We start from the raw sequence: 18,933 nt of genomic DNA, 5'->3' as shown, positions 1-18,933 counted from the left end.
CACCTCCCTCGATTAGCCTACGGGTGGTACGGTGGCTGGGCTGCATCTGCTCATCTGCTCGGAGCACGGCAGATCCAGGACCCTGCAGTCGGGCTTCAGTGTCTGCACCCCGTTTACTGTCTCTCCTCCCAATCCTTGCTCCACACCGCTCATTGCTTCTGTCCCCAGGTCCCTGACTGTTCTGCGCTGTCTCCGTTTTATTGGGCTCTGTCAACTTGCCTTCCTGAAGGTCTGGATTTTCAAAAGGATTCTTCTGTTACCTGGTCCAGACCCGGCCCTATCCCCCGTTAGCGCTTGCTCTCGTCTATTACTTGTGTTTGGATATTATTCATGAAGGATTTTTGGCTGGAACTGTCACCTTATCCTTTGGCAACAATTTTCTGGTGAGCAGTCTTTGTCTGTCTGTACATTTTGTTGTTGTTCTATTATTTTTAAATCAGTACTGTTCCAGTTCAAATTTATAACTCATTACTTCATGAATCAAACTCTGGACCTGCTGTTCTGGGTGCTTCCTCAGGATGGAGGAGCGTGGCCTTGGAGCCTCCTAACCCGCAGGTTCTGTCGTTCTCTGCGGCCATGAGGCAAAGAGCTTCCAGCACCATGGTGCCTGGGCTGTCTTCCTGGCCCAGCGCCACCTGCTTCACAGCGACCCTCCTCTCTGCAGAGCCCAGTGGGAATGGGGCTGGAACCCCAGAGCTCGAAGGACAGGTTCTCATGCTCAGGAGGTGTGTGTTTGCCGCCACTGGGGCTTCCCGCCGCTGTCTCTCCTTCATCTCTCACTTCCTCCCTGTGGCCTCTGCCCGATGTCAGCGGTTTGTGGCATCTTGACTTACATTTCGGGGGTTGTACCTATTTTCTTAGTTTCATTAAAAATTGAAGTTGCCATTAAAAAAAATTCTGTTTGTTGCACCCTGGCCGGTTGGCTCAGTTGGTTGGAGTGTTGTCTCATACACCAAGGAGGTTGCAGGTGTGATCCCCAATCAGAGCACATACCTAGGTTGTGGGTTTGATCCCTGCTCAGGGCACGTAGGGGAGGCAAAAGATCAACGTTTTTCTCTTATGTTGATGTTTCTCTTTCTCTCTAAAATCAATAAATGTACCCTCAGATGAGGATTAAAAAAAATTGTCCTAGCTGGTGTGGCTCAATGGACTGAGTGCTGACCTGCAAACCAAAGGGTCGCTGGTTCGATTCCGAGTCAGGGCACATGCCTGGGTTGTGGGCCAGGTCCCCAGTAGGGGGTGCACAAGAAGCAACCACACATTGATGTTTCTCTGCCTCTCTTTCTCCCTCCCTACCCCTCTGTCTAAAATTAAATAAATAAATAAAAATATTTTAAAAATTCTGCCTATTGCTTTTGCACAAATTCTGGAGCAATGGTGGGGAAACTGCTGTGTGGGGAGGGGAGGTGGGCTGGGGCAGGAGGAGGCAGACACGGGGGACGCTAGAAACTTCCACCACACCCACGTGTGCCTGCAGCTCAGCTTACTTTCTCACCTTCTCTGTCTGCTTTGCACCCCAGCAGTGACCTGTGTGGGCCGCTCATCCTGGGGGCAGTCACCTACAATGACAGCTAAGTGTGGGGACCCCGAAGCTGGGACAGCACTGGGGGGTCCGTCCAGCATTGGCACTTTGGCCTCACTCCCTCCAGGTGTGGCCCCAGGGACAGTCTGGCCACAGGCCCTTAGTGGCCTGTCTTGTCTTGTTTCCAGGGATGCCCCACTGCTCCTTCAGGCTCAGATGGAATGACCCCAGGGACAGCAGTGTCGGTCCCCTGAGCTGCGAACCATGATTGACAGTCCTTGATCAAACTGCCCCCTGCATTCACTCCTGTCTTCATGCTTTCCCGCCAGCCTTGGGTTCAATCATCATTATTTTTTAGCATTTCATTTGCCTTCCTCTGTTGCTGTTTCAGCTACACCCCTCTGCTTTATCTCAAGGTCACCACACCTAGAGATTGCAATGCTCCTCCTCAACCCAGCACAGTCAACCAATGATGGTCATTGGCACCAACACAGCGCCAACAGGAACCCCCCATTTGAGGTGTGGGGAAGAAGCAAACTTTATTCAGTGCAAAACAGGTCCCCTGGGATACAGCACAGCTGGGTCCATTCTCATGCAAATGAGGACTCCAAATCCTTACAGTTTGATTGGTCCAAAGGCACAGACTTGACTGGTCAGAATGGAGCTGTTTTGATTGGCTGGTGAAGATGTTGATGGGTACAGAGATGCACAGCTCCAGTGGGATGGGGAAAGACAGGTCCCCGTGTAGAAATGGCTGCTATGCTCTGCTTTTAAAACTTTGAGCCCAGTTATCCACCAGGAACTCTTTGTAGGTATCTTTTTTCTCAGGGTTGACAAAGGTCACCTGGAGAGTCGGCAGCGGGCCTCAGGCGCACCACGGGCTGCCCCACAGGCTGCAGGCTCACGTCTGCCTGCGCCACACACGCTCCACAGCGTGGGCTCTAAGTTGTACTCTAAGTGGTGTGTCCTTTGTGTTGGAGTCTTTCCATTTCTGTCTGGGTTGGATAAAGTTTACCATTATTAGAGGACATAATTTTATTTTCAATAGTCCATATTGTAAGTATTGAATGTGTGTATACATAAACATGTACAAATATGCACATGTATTCAATATGTATAATATAGACTACCAAATGATATTATCATTTATCAAATGATAAAATATTTTATTATAATTAAATATTAATATATAAATGTACATGAATTTACTCAGTAAAGAAGGATACAAGGGGTCAAGCCTCCACGTTTGTGCGTGTGAACAATATATATATGAACACTCATTCTGTTGGTCATAAAGTTCTTGGATCACGTGTTGTCTCCAACAGTGTTTTATAGACATTGTCAAACTTTTTTTGTTTTTGAGAAATCAGGACATATCTGTCCCTGTCTCATAAGTGAGCTGAATTCCTTGTTTAGGTGCCCATCTGCATGTTTTGAAGTCCAATGATGCTAATAAAATACTCTTGTTATTGACTGCTCTGGTCGTTTTCTCTGGGAATTTAAAGAAATTTCTAGAACATTGTTTTGTGCAGTGTCTGGGAATGTTGATTCTGGATTCCTGGCTGCCCCTCCCTGGGACAGGCCAGTGATGGACACAGAAGGGCCCCTCTGTGTTTTTGGTCAGTGTCCTTCATAGGTGGGCAAAGGGGCTGCTCACCTCCAGACATTGCATGCACATCCCAGAATGGGAAAACGGCAAACTACACTTGGGACGTCCCACCTGCCGACCCCACTGACCTCTCAGTGGGCAGACACCGGCCACGTGTCCACCCTTCGCTGTGTGGGAAGGATGAGGGCACAGGGAGTGCTGGGGGGGCTCTGATGCCCTGCCCCAGGGACGGTGGAGTGGCAGCTGTAACAGTGGGCTGGGTCCACAGCCCACTCAGCCTGTGGCTGCTGGTTTAAAATGGCGCCAGGCCTGGGTGCGCAGAGTTGGGTTGACCTTTCGGTCTAGGAGGAGAGTGGCAGGCCATGGGGAGGGGACAGGGAGTAAAGGGGAAGCAGGGAGAGAAGTTAGGACGTGGGGGTGGGTTGGAGGGGGGCAGAGGTGCAGGTCGAGGGTCGCGGGTGCTGCAGAGAATGAGCCGGGGGGAGGGGAGGGTGGGCGATTCTGGAGGGAGCAGTGGGTGCTGAGGAGCCCAGACGTTGGCCTGGGAGAGGTGGCCAGAGGGAGGGAAGGGCGGTCCTGTGGGCCAGGATCAAAGACTCGAGGGTGTCCACACAGGCGGCAGGCATCAGGGAGAGGGTGGACCTTCCACGGACGAGGGGTGGGCCCGGGGGAGGGCAGGAGCTCATGGGGTGGGTGTGTTGAGTGTGAGTGTGAGTGTGAGTGTGCGAGTCACTCTGGGACCAGGCTCCCACGGCAGCTGAGCTCCTGCACAGAAGGAAGGGGCAGCAGAGAGTCTGCCCAGGCCCCTCGGGGCGGGTGTGGGGGTCGCTGCAAGGGACACGTGGGCCAGGCAGTGCTGGGGCCTGGTGGACGGCTGGGGGAGGGGCGGGGAGTTTTCCCCGCAGAGCAGCTGGTCCTGGCAGGCAGGGTGTCCCTGTCCAGGTCCATCTGGGGCTGAGCTGGGGCTGATCGAGGGGGTCTCTGGGGTCCCACGCGTCCCCCTCCTGCTCCCAGGACCCGTGGTGTCCGCATTGCCTGAACCGCCCCCAGAACCGCTGTGTCTGACTCTGAAGAAGATTCCCCTGGGACATCGTGCGCGTTGAAGCCTGACGAGGCTGCCTTAGGGACCCGAGGGAGGTCTCAGTGCCCCGTTTGTGTCTGCAGAGCCCCTGCTTTGCTGGGGGCTCTTCCTGGCTGAGCACAGGGTCCTGAGGCCCAGGATGGGGGCCTGGCCCAGAGGGGGTGCTGCTCTGTGCAGGTGCCCTGCGCCCCGGGGTCCCTGTTCACGCCTTTTGCCCCTGCATCTGGGATTGTGACTCCAGCTGGTGCTGTGTCCCCGAGCAGGTCTCCAGGGACCCAGAGCTTCACCAAGCCTTGGACGCTCCTTTCCAACTGCAGCTAAAAGTGCTGCCTCCTCCAGGGAGTCACCCTGACTGGCCCCAGGCTGGATTGGGCCGAGTGACACATCCTCCATGCCCTGCCCTGCACTTCCCCTCATGTGGTCACCGCAGGCCCCGGCGCAGGCCCCTGATGAGTCAGTGAGCGGGTGGATGAAGCGCGGTGGCCTTGGCAGTGGATAAAGAAATAAGGTGTTGAGCAGAAGAGGCAAACTGCAGAGACATCCAAGCAGGGCAACCCCAGCTTTGTGTTAAAAGGGCTGGAAAACCTCCTGGGCCATGTGGGGGGAGGGGTGGGCCGTTGGGCAGGAAGGGGCTCCCCGGGTGAGCAGTTTGTATCCTGGAGCTGCCCTGGGGCTTACCTGCTTCCTGCAGGCTGGGCAGCCAGGCCCCCTCAGTGTCCGGATGCTGCTGGAGAGCAGGCTGCCTGGGAGGTAGAAGGGGCTCCTCTGTCCTTCAGGACCCTGCTCTGCAAATGGCCAGCGCTGGCCCACTGGGACCTGGGCACAGGTGGCTTTGGCCAGAAAGGGGCCCCCGTGAGTGCGGCCCTCCACTCCCTCCCTGCCTGGGGCTCCGGACCTCCTAGGGGCAGGCCATTCCTAGGAGGCCCACCTGTGGAAGGGAGCAGACACAGGCTTTTTGGGCTCAGCTCTGGACTGGGGCACCTGCGGCCAGTGTGCGGAGTTCCCAGGGCTGCGGCAGTGGCCCTGTGAGGGCTCGGGAGGGTCTGTATCTCCCGGGCTCCATGGAGGACTCCCCGCCAGGGTGGACGAGAGGAGGGCAGTGGGTTCTGCTGACCACAGTCACCTTGTGTGCTGGCTGCCCCGCTGGGCTTTCTGACAGAGCCAAGACCCAGGGAGCAGGCTGTCAGCTCCCGCCCAGCCAGCCCCGGGAAGGACGCAGCTCAGGGGTCTGTGGTGCTGGGTTACGCGGGGCCTGGAGGGGCTCTGCATGGTGGCGTAGGTGAGGGGTCATGTCTGCTGGCCTCTGGCCCTGGGGATGCTCCCCCCCAAGGTCAGCTCTGGGCAGTGTTCCTGCAGCCCTGCCAGGGGTGAGGACAGGACTCAGCCCTCCCCTGACCCGCCCAGCCCCCACCGTCGCCATGGAGTGCGACTGGGGCTGCCTGTGGAGCCTGTGACAGCCCCTGGCCAGGAGCCGGGCTCCGCGCTCTGCCCTCCGGCCCCAGGGCTGGGTCCCTGGAGGGCATGGGGACGGGGGCAGCCACAGACTCTCTCAGGGTGGGGGTCCCCGCTGAGCCCCCTGTGACTTGCCTCTGCTCAGAACCCTTCAGTTGGTGGGCTCAGGGCCCCTGCGGTGGGGGTGGGCTTCCTGTGGCGAGGGCTGAGCCCGCAGGCCTGGGCTCGGGGCGCCAGGGCGGGTCTGAGGAGCAGCCTGGGGCCCTGGGAGCTGCAGGCAGCCTGAGCCCCACCTCCGCCGTCTGGGGTCTGGGAAGGGTGGGGCCCCTCCGGGCCCCAGCGGCCATGTGCTGGCCCAGGACCCCTCCTCAGGCTGTGGCCCTCCCAGGGCGTAAGGTGAGGGTGTGGGGCCTGTGCCCGGCGGGAGGGCGGTGCTGCACCTCAGACCCCGGGGTGCGGGCTCAGCGGCTTTCTCCAGCGAGGGTTTCTGGCCGGGAGGGTGTCACCGCGGTATCAGCCTCCACTGTATCACAGTATCACAGGCAGGACCAGAAACCCCTGGCCTATTCGGGGCTCAGCACCTCACTCTGTGCTCTTTGGCCTTGAAGGAGGGGCGTGGTCCTTCCTTGCTGGATTTGTCTCCTGAGGCCTGGTGGTCCCAGGTCCCAGTGTGTGAGGCTGGAAGTCCATCTGGGGCTTCTCTGCCTCAGAGCCTGTGGTTCGTGGGTTCTGAGGCAGAGACACCCCGGGTGGGGGCAGCAGCCTGAGCCCTGGGCTGGTGTCCTTGCATCACAGGGTGGGGGGGCTGCTGGAGGGGTATTCCTGAGGGCAGAGGAGCAGAGGCTCACAGAGAAGATTTTGGGTCTGGCCTGAGCCACGGTGGGGGTGTTCCCACCTTGAGAGGGTCTCATGCAGAATCTCCCCTCCACCGGGGCGGGGTGGGCATGGGGGATCGTCACCTGAGCTCCCCCGCATCTCCACAGCTGCTCCAGCCCCTGCCCTGCACCCAGCAACACTGTCTGCACTGGCCCTGCGGCGCGGGGACCTGGGCCAGGGGAGCAGGGACTTAGGTGACAGAACAGAGCCCTGAGGTTGCTTGAGAAGTGGGTGGGGTCATGGAGCTCTTGGGGCGCCAGCTCAGCTCCAGATCTCCTTCACACTCCCTTTCCCGTGGAAAGAGGAGGGGTGAGCCGGTGCGGGGAGGAGGCAGGGACTGGGACCCTGGGGAGGGAGAAGAGCCAGCTCTGGGCGGGAGTGGTGGACACCTGTCAGGGCTGGAGGCTCGTCAGCACTGCCCTGGATGCTGCACTGGACACCGGCCAGGTGGTGGGTGGCTCTCTGCCCGCAGTGTCCCTCTGTCTGCTCAGGAGCTGACTGTGAGGTCACCAGCCTCTTGGGAGGGCGGCAGGAGGGGACAGGCCCAGGCCTGAGCAGGACAAGGTGGCCAGATGGCGGCAGCGGGTTCTGAGCCTGGGCCAAGTCACTGTGGGAGCTCCTCCAGTCACCCACAGTGACAGAGGCCGGACTGGGCCTGCTGACAAACCCTGGGTCACAATCTCTAATACCTGAAGCTGCCCTCCCGGGAAGGTCCACCCGGTGGGGCAGCCCTGGCCCGGAAGCCTGGAGGTGGACAGGGTCCGAGAGCGTAGGGGTGTGCAGCCAGAGTGGGGGCTGGGGCGACCCTGGGGCTGAGGACGGGGGGAGGCCCTGGGCAGCACCCTCCCCTAGGAACCGGGCAGCCCAGCCCGATCAGGGGAGCAGGCCCTGTGCTTCTGGATTGTGGAGGGCAGCTCCTCTGAGGGGCTTCCCCTCACTGTGGCCCAGTTTTCATTGGTGCATGAGATGCATGGCGGCCAAGAGCGTGCACAGCCCTGCTCCACAGGAGAGGCTCCTGCAACACCCCAGGTGCAGCCAGGACACCCCGGCTTTGGGATCCACGGGCAGTGGGTTGGAGACGCTCCCAGCCCCATACACCCTACCCTGCCCGGCTGGTCCATGGGTCCCACAGTCAAGCTCCAGCTGGGCTCTCTCCTGTCAGCCCCCCTGAGGCTGTCTGCTGTGCTGACTGAGGTCCTGCCTGCGGGGAGCCTCACCTCGGGCTGCTGGCCCCGGGGCACCTCGGACGGCGTGGCTCCCACTGGTGCTCGCTGGGCTCAGGCACCCTCAGAGCGTGCGGGGTCAGTGAGGCGCCTCGGAGCCCACCAGGCCCTGGCTGCCGGGCTGGCTGGAAGTGGCCCTGAGGGCCCAGGGGGGCAGACCACCCGGGGAGCAGCCCCTTAGGGCATGAGGGCCCAGAGGTATGGCTGGGTTTAGGGCACCAGGTCTGTCACTGTAGTAGCTATAGTAACGAGGGTAGCAAGGTGGGAGGGTGTGTGGCAAAAAGCTCCTCATGTGGTGGGAGGGCCCTTCCCTGCGGAGGCCCCTGGCCCCAGAGTCTGGTGGGCCTGCCTGCACGGGGCGCACATCGGGGTCACGGTCCCATGGAGTCGGCAGGGCAGGTCCCTGGGCGGGGACGCCGTGGGGGCCGTGCCTTCCCTGCGCCTGCCGCCCTGGGGGTCTGTGCTGTGGGCCGCACCCCTGTAGTGCCACCATACCCCTGGTGCTGGGGCCCCGTTCAAAATCCAGGGGCGGGGGCAGGGCACGGCCTGGGTTCCCAGCAGGGTGTTTGATGGGTGCTGTGACATGGCGGATGTGAGCTGCATCAGCAATAATCTCGTAGAGGGTTGCACAGTGACAGCCCCACCCCACATCCCCTACAATGGGGCCGGGCCTCAGGGAGCCTGGGCTTCAGGGCTGACCCATGGAGGGAGGCGGAGCCCCAGGGAGGCTGTGGGCGGGCTCAGGGCTGGGGCCCTGTCCAGCTGGTGAATGGGGCCATGCCCGGCTGTCCTGAGGCTCCTTGGCAGGGCACAGCCACCTTGGCCTGCTGCCTGTCCCCACTTTGGAGCCCAAACCTATGGTGACAGCCTTCTGGGTTGATAACTTGCCCCAACCTGTGTAGGGGCACTGTAGGCCTTTGGCCTTCCAGTGGCCAGCGGGTGACCCCTGCCAGGGCATTGGCTCCCACTGTCCCTGATCCTGGGATTCTAGGGTCCAAATTATGCTTGCTGTCCCACAGGATGTCTGGAAGGGCAGCACAGCCTCGCCCCACCTGGGTGCCGGCCTCTGACCCTGCCTCCAGCCCCTCCCTGGCCACATCTGTACCATCCCACTGTGGTTGCTGTCTTCTCTGAGCCTGCCTGGGGTTGGGCCATTACAGTGACGGAGACCTTGGGGATCCCCTCTCTGGGGCCAACCTGTCCCCTGATACAACTTCATCCTATCTGCTCCAGCAGGATGTGGAGCATGCGCAGGGGAGGCGGTGCAGGTGCAGGGAGGCCCGGGGCAGGGGAAACCCCGGTGCCTTCCGTCCTGGCTGCCTCATCCAGCGTCGTGCTCCGCCCACCTGGGTGCCCGAGGCTGTGGCAGCAGAGGGCCCTGCCTTTCTCAGGACAGGCTTCCTCCTGAACCCTTGGGGCTCCAGGCCTGGAACATAGTCTGATTCTCTTTCGACCCCTCAGTGGCTTCTGGGCATGGTGTCCCTGTGGTTGGTTGGTTGTCATAAGGTCCCAAAGCTCTGACCCACTCAATAGGGTTTCCCTCTGCTGGCCTTCAGTGGTCGGGCGGGGCCCCCACGTTAGGAAGGGCGTCTGCCCAGTCCACTGATGTAAGATATCTCACAGAAACACCCAGGTACTGTTTGAACAAATGTGGGGGCACCCACTGTCAGTCAAATAGACCCATAAATGGACTCTCATGTGACCCACGTATCCTGCCCTCTCAGCAGACTCAGATGGCCTTCCCCCACATCGGCCTCAACAGCGTCTCCAGGGCCTTACTCTAGGAGATTTATCTGCTGAATGAGGAATCAGGGGAAACGGCTGATGAACCTCGCAGATGAGACCCTAACGTGTGTGTCGACAACACAGGTCGCAGTCAAACTCCAGAGCAGACTGTGGGGTCACCCCTCACAGCTCACGGAGAAAATGCGGACTCCACACCTTTGAGGACGGCTCCAGTGCAGGAAGCCTAACTCAGGAATCTTGGACCCTCCAGAAGCTACGCTCCATGGAAGGAGGCCGCTGACCCTCGACCTCTGATACAATGAGAAAAATCTCAGACAGTGCAAACTACCACTCGGAGGGTCCCACCAAGTCCCCTGTCTAGTCCCTGGTGTGTCCTTACCAGCGAGCTCACAATCCTGGGTGGCTGAGCCCCCAGGGCATGCCTACCCCCTCTCCCTTCTCATTACAATTGTTGGGTGGGCTCTGGAGTCTGAGCTCAGGTTTTGATGCTGGACGTCTGGGAGTGTTCAAGCCTCACCCCCTGCTTCCCCATCTTCCCTCATCGGGACCCACTGATAAGAAATCCTGGGTGATCGCTCCTTTGCCCCTGGCGGGAGAGTCAACCAACCCAGTCCCTGCCCAATACGAGACCCTCATTGGCCCTCACCCTCTGGCCACAGCAAATCCTGAGAAAAGCTCCTGGGCCAGCTCTCAGAAGCCACCTCATTGCTGCTGGACAGGCCTGCCCGGCCCTCCTGAGACTTCGATCACGTCAGAACTGAGCTCCATCTGATCCCTGGTGTGTGGACATCATCAGACTCCATGTCAGAAGCTACTGAGGGTGGGAGCCCCTCCGGGCTTCCCCAGGGGCCGCAGCCACCGGCGCTGCGTGCGGGGTGCTGGGACAGTGACCACCCCCACCATCGGGCCTTTCTTCCCCGTCAGCATTGACTACCGCTCTGTGAGCTGAGCGCAGGCAAGCCCTGGGAGCTGCCGTTGGCTGCTGAGGTGTCTGTCCTGTCCGTGTCCCAATCCCGACTCTGGAGAAGATACTGGAGCCAATGTCAGGTGAAGAGGAAACCCCAGACTGCATGGTGACCCAGGGCTTAGCCTCAGCGGCTCCTGCTCCTGGTGGATGCTCTGCTCTCTGGGCCCTGGGCGCCCCCTGGTGTCCTGGGTGCCCCCTGCAGCCCAGCCCTCCTGTCTCCTGCAGGGAGGTTGGTGTCTGGGCTCACGCTGACATCTTCTCACTGTCTGTCACACAGTAATACATGGCTGTGTCCTCGGTGCTCATGGAGCTCAGCTGCAGGGAATCCTGGTTCCTGGACATGTCTGGGTTGATGACGGACTGACCTTTAAGAGACAGTGTGTAATCGCTTTACCACTTGGATCTGGAGCATGTCCCTCTCAGCCGTGGGAGCCCTCTCCCTGGGGGCTGCCTGAGCCAGTTGCAAGCAGCACTGCTGTTGGAGACACTGTGCCCAAGATGGCACCAGGAGGGACAGGGTCTGCCAGGGCTGCACCGCCTTGGAGCCCTGCCCTGCAGCTGCACCTGGGACAGGACACCCGAGGACAAAAAAAGCAATGAGGGCAATGACTCCCTGTCTCTGTGGATACTGCTGTGCACCCTCAGGCCTCCCAGACGCTGACCCCGTGGGGACCCAGCATGGAAGGGAAGGGGAGGAAGGAGCCAGGCATTTCCCTGGTCAGCAGGTTCAGCAGGCTCTGCAGGCCCCTGTGCGACTGATTCAAACAGGAAGTCAGGGCCAGCGTGGCCTGAGCATCGCTCCCTGATGTGAGGCCCTGGATGCACACAGCCCCCTGAAGCACGGCCCCGGGTCTGCAGCCAGGTTCCTCCTGAGGCCTGTCCTGGGGCAAGTTGGACCCCAGGTGGGCGTGGGGACAAGGGTGCTCACAGGCAGGCCCCTGGGCATGGGCATGGTGGATCTTCCATCAGTCCCAGAGCCCCTATGCCCATAATCATTGATTGGATTTAATTACTTACTTCAGCCAACACGGAGGGCCAGTGGCACACCAGCACCCCTCCAGACAACAAAGACAATGGCAGCTGTCCCTGTGTTCCTAGGGGCACAGGGCAGGTACTTGTGAGTCAGACACACAACATTCAGTCCCCAGCAACAGGCCTCTGCATGAACCTCAGGGAAAGAGGGGCACAGGTGAGTGTCCTCAGCCCCGGGGGACCCCCAGGGGAAAGGAAACAGGCCTGGGTTTGCGTTCTGCTTGCAGATTAGGGTCCTATGCAGCCGAGCACAGCAAGGTGAGGGGGCGTCTCTGATGGGGGCGGGGTGGGAGCAGCTCAGCACCCAGTGGCCCAGGTGGGTGGACGGAAACCCTTCCTTCTGGAGAGACCCCAGGTATGACTCAGCAAGGAGGATGGCGCAGGACCGGTGACCGCTGCACATGGGGCACCTTAGGGGAGAGTTCCTGCTTGGTGACAATTCTGCACCCGTGGTACGTGGCTGTGTCTCTGCTGGGTTTTTCTTCAGCTGAACACGTCATCAGCCAATATGTCCTCGGGCCTGTGGTCTTAACCTCTGGCCTTGGGTGTCCGTGTGCCGTCCCCCCGGGCGGCGGCACCCTTGGCTGGGGCAGGGCACGTCACCACTTCCCAGCACATTCTGGACCCACTGCAGGTTGGCTAATGGGTGTGGGACCGCTGCCCGTCCTGGTCCCTGGGCAAAGCTGGGCCACTGCCAAGAGGACCACAGGGTGACAGTGTCCCAGGCTGCCCCAGCCCATGGGCCGAGGATGGCACCTGGAGGAGGACAGCAGCATCCCTAGCTGTGCCCGCGGCAGGGCCTGGCCCCTCAGGCCGTGGCGCGCCCCCGACAGAGCCCCTGTGGGGACGGCTGTGGGACGTCTGCTTGCAGGCTGGTCCTCACCCCTGGGACTGTCCCAGGGGAGCCCACGGGGGCAGCTGCAGAGGCACCACCGGGAAGCCTTCCCAGCAGTCCCCCAGCCGCACCTGGGAGCTTGCAGCCTGGCTGGGAACGAAGGGTCTGCCTGTGGGTGGGAAGTCGGTCCCTTATGTTACTCCTTGTGGTTGGGCTGTGGCCACTGCCCTCACCCTGTGGGGAGAGACAACGAGATCGAGGGGGCTGGTCACAGAGGGGCTACCTGTATTGCAGGAACCTGCGTCTAGAAACGGCAGACCCAGTGCCCTCATCCACACCATCATGGGGTTTCTCCTGGCTCACTGTAAGGTCTGAATGAGGCCCAGAAGGAGGAGACACTGACCCACGTGAGCTCTTCCTCTGCAGCCACCTTGTTTTCTTCGCTGCACACAGGGAGGTCCAGACATGGTGGCAGAGGAGAGGGCCCTGCTGGGGCGAGGGGGCCTTGTTCTCGAGGCTCTCAAAGGCCCGGCCAGCTTTCCTCTAAAAACCTAATCATGCGCTGGGTTCAGAGTCGCTCTGACGCGGGGTGGGGAAGGGGGTCAATGAAGGTTGTAAATGGAGCAGTGGAACCTGCTGAGCCCCATGCAGCCTGGTAATGAAGACCTGACCCAGGGTCTTGCCAGGGCCCACAGTGCAGCCTTGGAAACCGGCCGGAGGTGGTGCTACGACAGGTGTCACTGTCGAGGTGTTGGCCACACTGCCTCCTGAGCTTCATGGCAGTGCTCACACCCCGCCGTAGCCTGCCCCACGAGCCTGCCGGGGGCTTCCGGGAGAGGCACACGGTTCTATTCAGAGATTATGCAATTGTTTACATAGGAAATCTTAAAGAAACTGAATATATATATATATTCAAACTAATACAAGCCCCAAACAAACAGAAAAATAAATTTGGAAAGCAAAAAATCAAACAAACAAAAAACCTGAGATGATATAAAAGCAAAGAGAAAACCCCTTAGGGTGACTCTAAACTGATGCACAAGGTCTGTTCACTGAAAGCTGTAAAATATTGCTCAGAGAATATGAATGAAGGAGGCAATAGACCAGACACTGTGGTCTATTCTACATAGTCAAGATGACAATTGTCCCTAAATAACACAGTTTCAATTCAATCCCAGTCAGAACCCTAACACGTTTTTGAAGTAGACAAGCTGTTTGTAAGCATTTTGTGAGGATGCAAAAGAGCTGGAACAGCAAAATATTTTGAAGAACACATTTGGAGCGACCCATACTACCACAGCGATTCACCTAAACTTACGGTGACTAACACGACACGATGTGAGCACAGAGTCGGCGCGGGGCGGGGGCAACAGGGACACAGTGTGGAGCCCCACAGGCACTGTCATTCCCTTTATGACAAGCCAAGGGCGTGGCCAGCAGCTCCCACTCTCAGTCATTGCTGGCGGGAGTGCAGGGTGTCACAGCCACGCTGGAGGACAGCTCAGCAGTTTCTTATAGAACTGAACATACTCTCACCATAGGACCCGAGAGTCTTACTCCTTGGTATTTGCCCAAAGGAGAATGGCAACTGGGTCCACACAGAAACCTGCACACAGTGTTCATAGCAGGTCCGTTCACATTTGCCAAAACTTGGAAACAACCAATATGTCCTTGAGGGGGCAAACGGATGATAAACTGTGGTCCATCCTGACAGGGGACATTGAAGTGTCATGTGGTTTTGGCACAAACACTAAAGGGTGTGATGGAAATGTGAAGTAGAGATGCCTGAAGGACCACACCCAGGAAATTATTTCAAGAGTGTCAAAGTGACCGGTGAGGACTAAGGCAAGGAAGAGGTGGTGTAGAAAGAGATAAAAGAGAACATTGGCTGAATGTAACATCACAGCATGTTGTACAAGGTGGCAGCATATCTTAGAATTGACTGTGTAGACCACACACTAGAATGAGCACATCTGGTGGGTTTCATTTATGCAGTATATATTTTTTTTTGTTGTAGACTCTGTAAGTATACAATAAATTTTACTGATACTTCTAGATTGTGGTACAAAGAAAAGGTGTACAAATCATTTTAAGTGTGTGCAACAATGCTTGTTCTCATTTAATTCACATTCTTTGTCTGTTGTCCAACTTCTTAGGTAGGACACTTAGGTCATTACTCTTTGCTCTTTATTAAATTTCTCCTAATCACTGTTTTAGCTGCAAATTAAGCCTGTTCCTGCAATTTTAGAAATAACAGCAGCATCCCTGTATATCTGGCCACTGGTCACCAGGGACATTGGTAATATGCAGGTGACCAGGCCACTCAGCCCTTCCCTGACTGCTGTCTGACCCCTGCTGCCCATGGGCTTGTCCACCATGATGTTTTTCAGCTCATGGGGCCACTGGAGGTGCTCTCAGCACATGTGTGTTGTTGTGGGTGCTCTAAGGTCACTCGTCAGCTGTGTCTCCACCTGACACAGGCTGGCCCTGCAGGAGACTGAGTAACCTGGAATCACATGCGTGCATTCCGTGTGGGCTCGGAAAGGTGGCCGAGGCCAGCTTCAGGTCAGCTGGTTGTGCCTGGCCCTGGGTTCTCATGGAGGGACTGATAGACAAGATGGGCATGAGGGGATGGGGGCGACGCTTAAGGCAAAAACTACCAGGGCTGGAAAGAAGAGAGTGGAGCCCCAGCCACATGGGGCTTCACACCTAGTATAGAGTTAGTGAGCGTTTGGACAGTAGAAAGCAGGGGGTGATGATGAGGAGTGATTCTGGGGATCCTGGATGAATGGCAGAGGGCGGTCTTATGATCCATGTGGGTTCTTCATGTGAAGCCAAGACACGTTGTAGGTCTCATCTGACAGGACTGCATTCAGAGACCTGCTCAGAACGCTGCCCAGCAGCCCTGGGACAGGGTTCCACCTCTGTGTTGGCCTCCTGTCTCTGTCTTGGGGACACACTGAGAGCTGATCAGTCCCCAGGCTCAGTGCTTCTCCATCCAGGACATGGATGGGAGCGACAGGTATGCCTCCTTTACTCCCACTAGGCTGAGTGTGTGTGTGTGTGTGTGTGTGTGTGTGTGTTTATCACAAATGGGTGCTGTACCTTATCAGTGCTTTTTCCTCAACTGTTGATATGATCATGTGATTTCTGTCATTCCTTATGTTTTTGTGATGTATTACCTTTATTGATTTGTGAATATTGAACCACCTTTGCATCCCTTGAATGAATCTCACTTGATCATGGTAGATGATCTTTTTAATGTATTACTGGATGTGGTTTGACAATATTTTGCTGAGGATTATAACATCTATGTTCATCAGTGATATTGACCTGTAGTTTTCTTTCTTTGTTGGGTCTTTATCTGGTTTTCAGATTATGATGATGCTGGCCTCATCAAAAGAGATTGGGAGTCTTCCCTCTTCTTGGATTTTTTGGAATAGTTTGAGAAGAATGAGGATTAACTCTTCCTTAAATGTTTTGTAATATTCTCCTGTGAAACCATTCAGTCCAGGGCTTTTGTGTACCAGGAGTTTTTTGATTAGTGCTTCAGTTTCATTAGCTGTTATCAGTCTGTTCAGACTTTCTTCTACTTCATTCAGTTTGGAAAATTATACATTCTAGAATTTGTGTGTTTCACGCAGGTTTTGAAATTTCTTGGCATATAATTGTTCATAGTATTTTCTTACAATCTTTTGTATTTCTGTGGTATCAGTTGTAATTTTTCCTTTTTCATTTCTGATATTACTTATTTGGGTCCTTCCCCCCCTCTTTTTTTTTTGATGAGTCTGCTTAAGACTTCTCGATTTTCTTTATCTCTTCAAAGAACCACCTCCTGGATTTATTGATCTTTTGAATTGCTGTTTTAGTCTCTATGTCTTTTAACTCTGCACTGATCTTGGTTGTTTCCTTCCTTCTACTTGCTGTGGGTTTGTTTGTTGTTGTTCCTCCAGTTCTTGCAGATGTAGGGTTTGGTAGTTTATTGGGTATGTTCCTATCTTTTTTAGGTAGGCCTGTATAGCTATGAACTTCTCTCTCAGGACTGCCTTTGCTGAGTCCTGAGACCCATAGGTTTTGGACTGTTGTATATTCTCTTTCATTTGTTTCCAGAAACTTTTTGATTTCTTCTTTGGTCTCATTATTGACCCATTTATTGTTTAATAGCATGCCATTCAGTCTCCATGAGTTTGAATGTTTTTGTGTTTTTTCCTTGAGGTTGGTTTCTAGTTTCAAGCCCTTGTGGTCCAAGAAATTGCTTGATATAATTTCAATTTTCTTGAATTTGTTGAGGCTTGTTTTGTTCCTATCTTGTGGCCTATCTTTGAAAATGTCCCATGTGTCTTGGAAAAGATTGTGTATTTTTCTACTTTGTTATGAAAGGTTAAGTCATTTTGAAAGGATATATATATATATATATATCCTTCTCAAAGGGATCTATCAGTTAAGTCCTTTTGATCTAATTTGTTGTTCAGTTCCACAATATCCTTGTTAATATTTTGTTTGGAAGATCTATCCATTGTTGACAGTGGTGTGTTAAAATTCTCTACTATCACTGTGTTGCTGTCTATATCTTTCTTGAAGTCCTCCAAGACTGTCCTTATATATTTGGGTACTCCTATTTTGGGTGCATATATGTTTATAACATTTATGACTTCTTAATGGATTCTTCCTTTGAATATTATGAAGTCTCCTCCTGTGTCTTTTTTTATGGTCTTCGTTTTGAAATCTATTTTGTCTGATATAAGTATTGTTACCCTGGCTTTCTTCCCTCTATTTGCTTGGAGTATTTTTTTCCCAACCCTTCACTTTCAGTCTGTGGAGGATTTTTGTTCTGAGGTGGGCCTCTTTTATGTGCAGGTCATATTTTCGTATCCATTCAGCCACCCTAGGTCTTTTGATTGGGACATATAATCCATTTACATTTAAGGTTATTATTGACCAGTACTTACTAATCTTTCCCCTTTATACTTGTGTTCCTCTCTCTCACTCTTTTTCATCCTCTTCTTAAAGCAGTCTCTTTAGCATCTCTTGCAGTGCTGGTTTGGTGGAGTTGTATTCTTTTAGCCTTCTTTTGTCTGAGAAACTCCTTATTTTGCCTTCCATAGTAATTGAGAGCCTTGCTGAGTAGAGCAGTCTTGGTTGCAGGCATGTCCAAGAGGCCACATCTGTTGACAGTGAGCTCAGCTTCTGTGCCTGTGTCCTTTCCATTGGCTCCCACTGATGCCTTGCACCTGAGCCAGGGCAGAGCTGGACACACCCCGTGAAGTTGTAAGACTACTTGTTGTAATGAGAACATGAATGAGTGTTACCTCCTCCCCAGGACTTGAGGCAAGTGCACATCTGGGAGAGAGACCACAGGCTTAGATCTTATAACAGAGGACTCAGTGTCCTCAGTGACTTTGGTGCCCTTGGCCATGACGGTCTCTGACATCCTGACCATCAAGGAGATTGAGCAGCTGAGTGGTGAAAAGGTGCTTTTTTATCACTGGGATTTAGAGACCCTGAGAAGGTAGAGATTCATGGTGCTTGTGGGGAGGCTATGTGTTTCCAACAACCAGAAGGGTCATTTACAGAGGGTTTTTCTGCATAAACCTTATGTAGAAAATAATGAAAATCCTTAAAGAAGATAATAAAGTAGAATAATTAGTGAAATAAATGTGAATCACATTACCTATGATCAATGAGTTTGGCTGTGGTTGTTGGAATTATGCTTGGTACCTTTGAAATCTGTATGACAAAAAGATGTTGTCATGCTGATTAATTTATAGATTTTGAGATCCAAAGATTCTCCAGGGTAATCTGGGTGGATCCTATATGATAAGTGTTTATATGAGAGGGAAGCAGAGGAAGATGAGACTCCAGGAGAAGAAGGAAGTGACATCAGCTGACTTGTCCCTTGCTATGGAGGAGGAGGAAGAGGTCACAGAACAAAGAAAGCAGTTTTGGCACTAGGAAAAGACAAACAGACTCTCTTGTCTGAGACTGTTCAGGCTGCTATAACAGTGTGCCATGGACTGGGAAGCTGATAAAGAAGAAACTTTAAAGAAATTATTTATTTTATTTATCTTCAGAGAGAGGGGAAAGGAGGGAGAAAGAGAGGGAGAGAAACACCACTGTGTGGTTGCCTCTCATATGCCGCCTCCTGGGGACCTGGCCCACAACCCAGGCAAGTGCCCTGACTGGGAATTAAACCAGTGACCCTTTGGTTCGCAGGCCGACACTCAATCCACTGAGCCACACCAACCAAGAATTGAATAACTACATTTATGTTCCACAGGCCTGGGAGCTGGAAGACCACAGTCCCGTTGCTAGAGAAAAAGGGAATAAACTTTATACTTCTCTAAACTTACTATGAAATGGGATTACAAAAAGATATAGTAACACACTGATAAAAAAAAAAAACAACAACAACTCATGCACTTACAGTTTCTTTATAAGCATATTGCAAAAGTGCCAGCAGTTCCAGTCCTGCCTGTGCAAGAAATGGCCTTGACCAAGACTTTGGGTGACACAAATCGCTAAACTGCAGGAATTTGGCTGGCATGGACCAGCTCCAGGATGTGGACATTAAAGATCTGTATCAGGGCCAC

General features: G+C 54.8%; 1 gene segment (V, D, J or C); it reads right to left on the bottom strand.

Annotated features, from left to right (window-relative positions):
- Positions 1-10,719: 10,719 nt before the first annotated feature.
- The window catches only part of LOC129080277 (immunoglobulin heavy variable 1-69-like), a 30,910-nt gene continuing 22,696 nt past the window's right edge, over positions 10,720-18,933 (bottom strand). The window contains 1 exon segment of the V gene segment in view: positions 10,720-10,841. Coding sequence covers positions 10,720-10,841 — 122 coding nt within the window.

This window comes from Pteronotus mesoamericanus, unplaced genomic scaffold, assembly GCF_021234165.1.
Source record: "Pteronotus mesoamericanus isolate MK-2021 breed Mesoamerican mustached bat unplaced genomic scaffold, CSHL_Meso_final contig_87, whole genome shotgun sequence".
Taxonomy (NCBI): domain Eukaryota; kingdom Metazoa; phylum Chordata; class Mammalia; order Chiroptera; family Mormoopidae; genus Pteronotus; species Pteronotus mesoamericanus.
The sequence above is the reverse complement of the archived record's forward strand: the minus strand, read 5'-3'. Positions and strand labels throughout refer to the sequence as shown.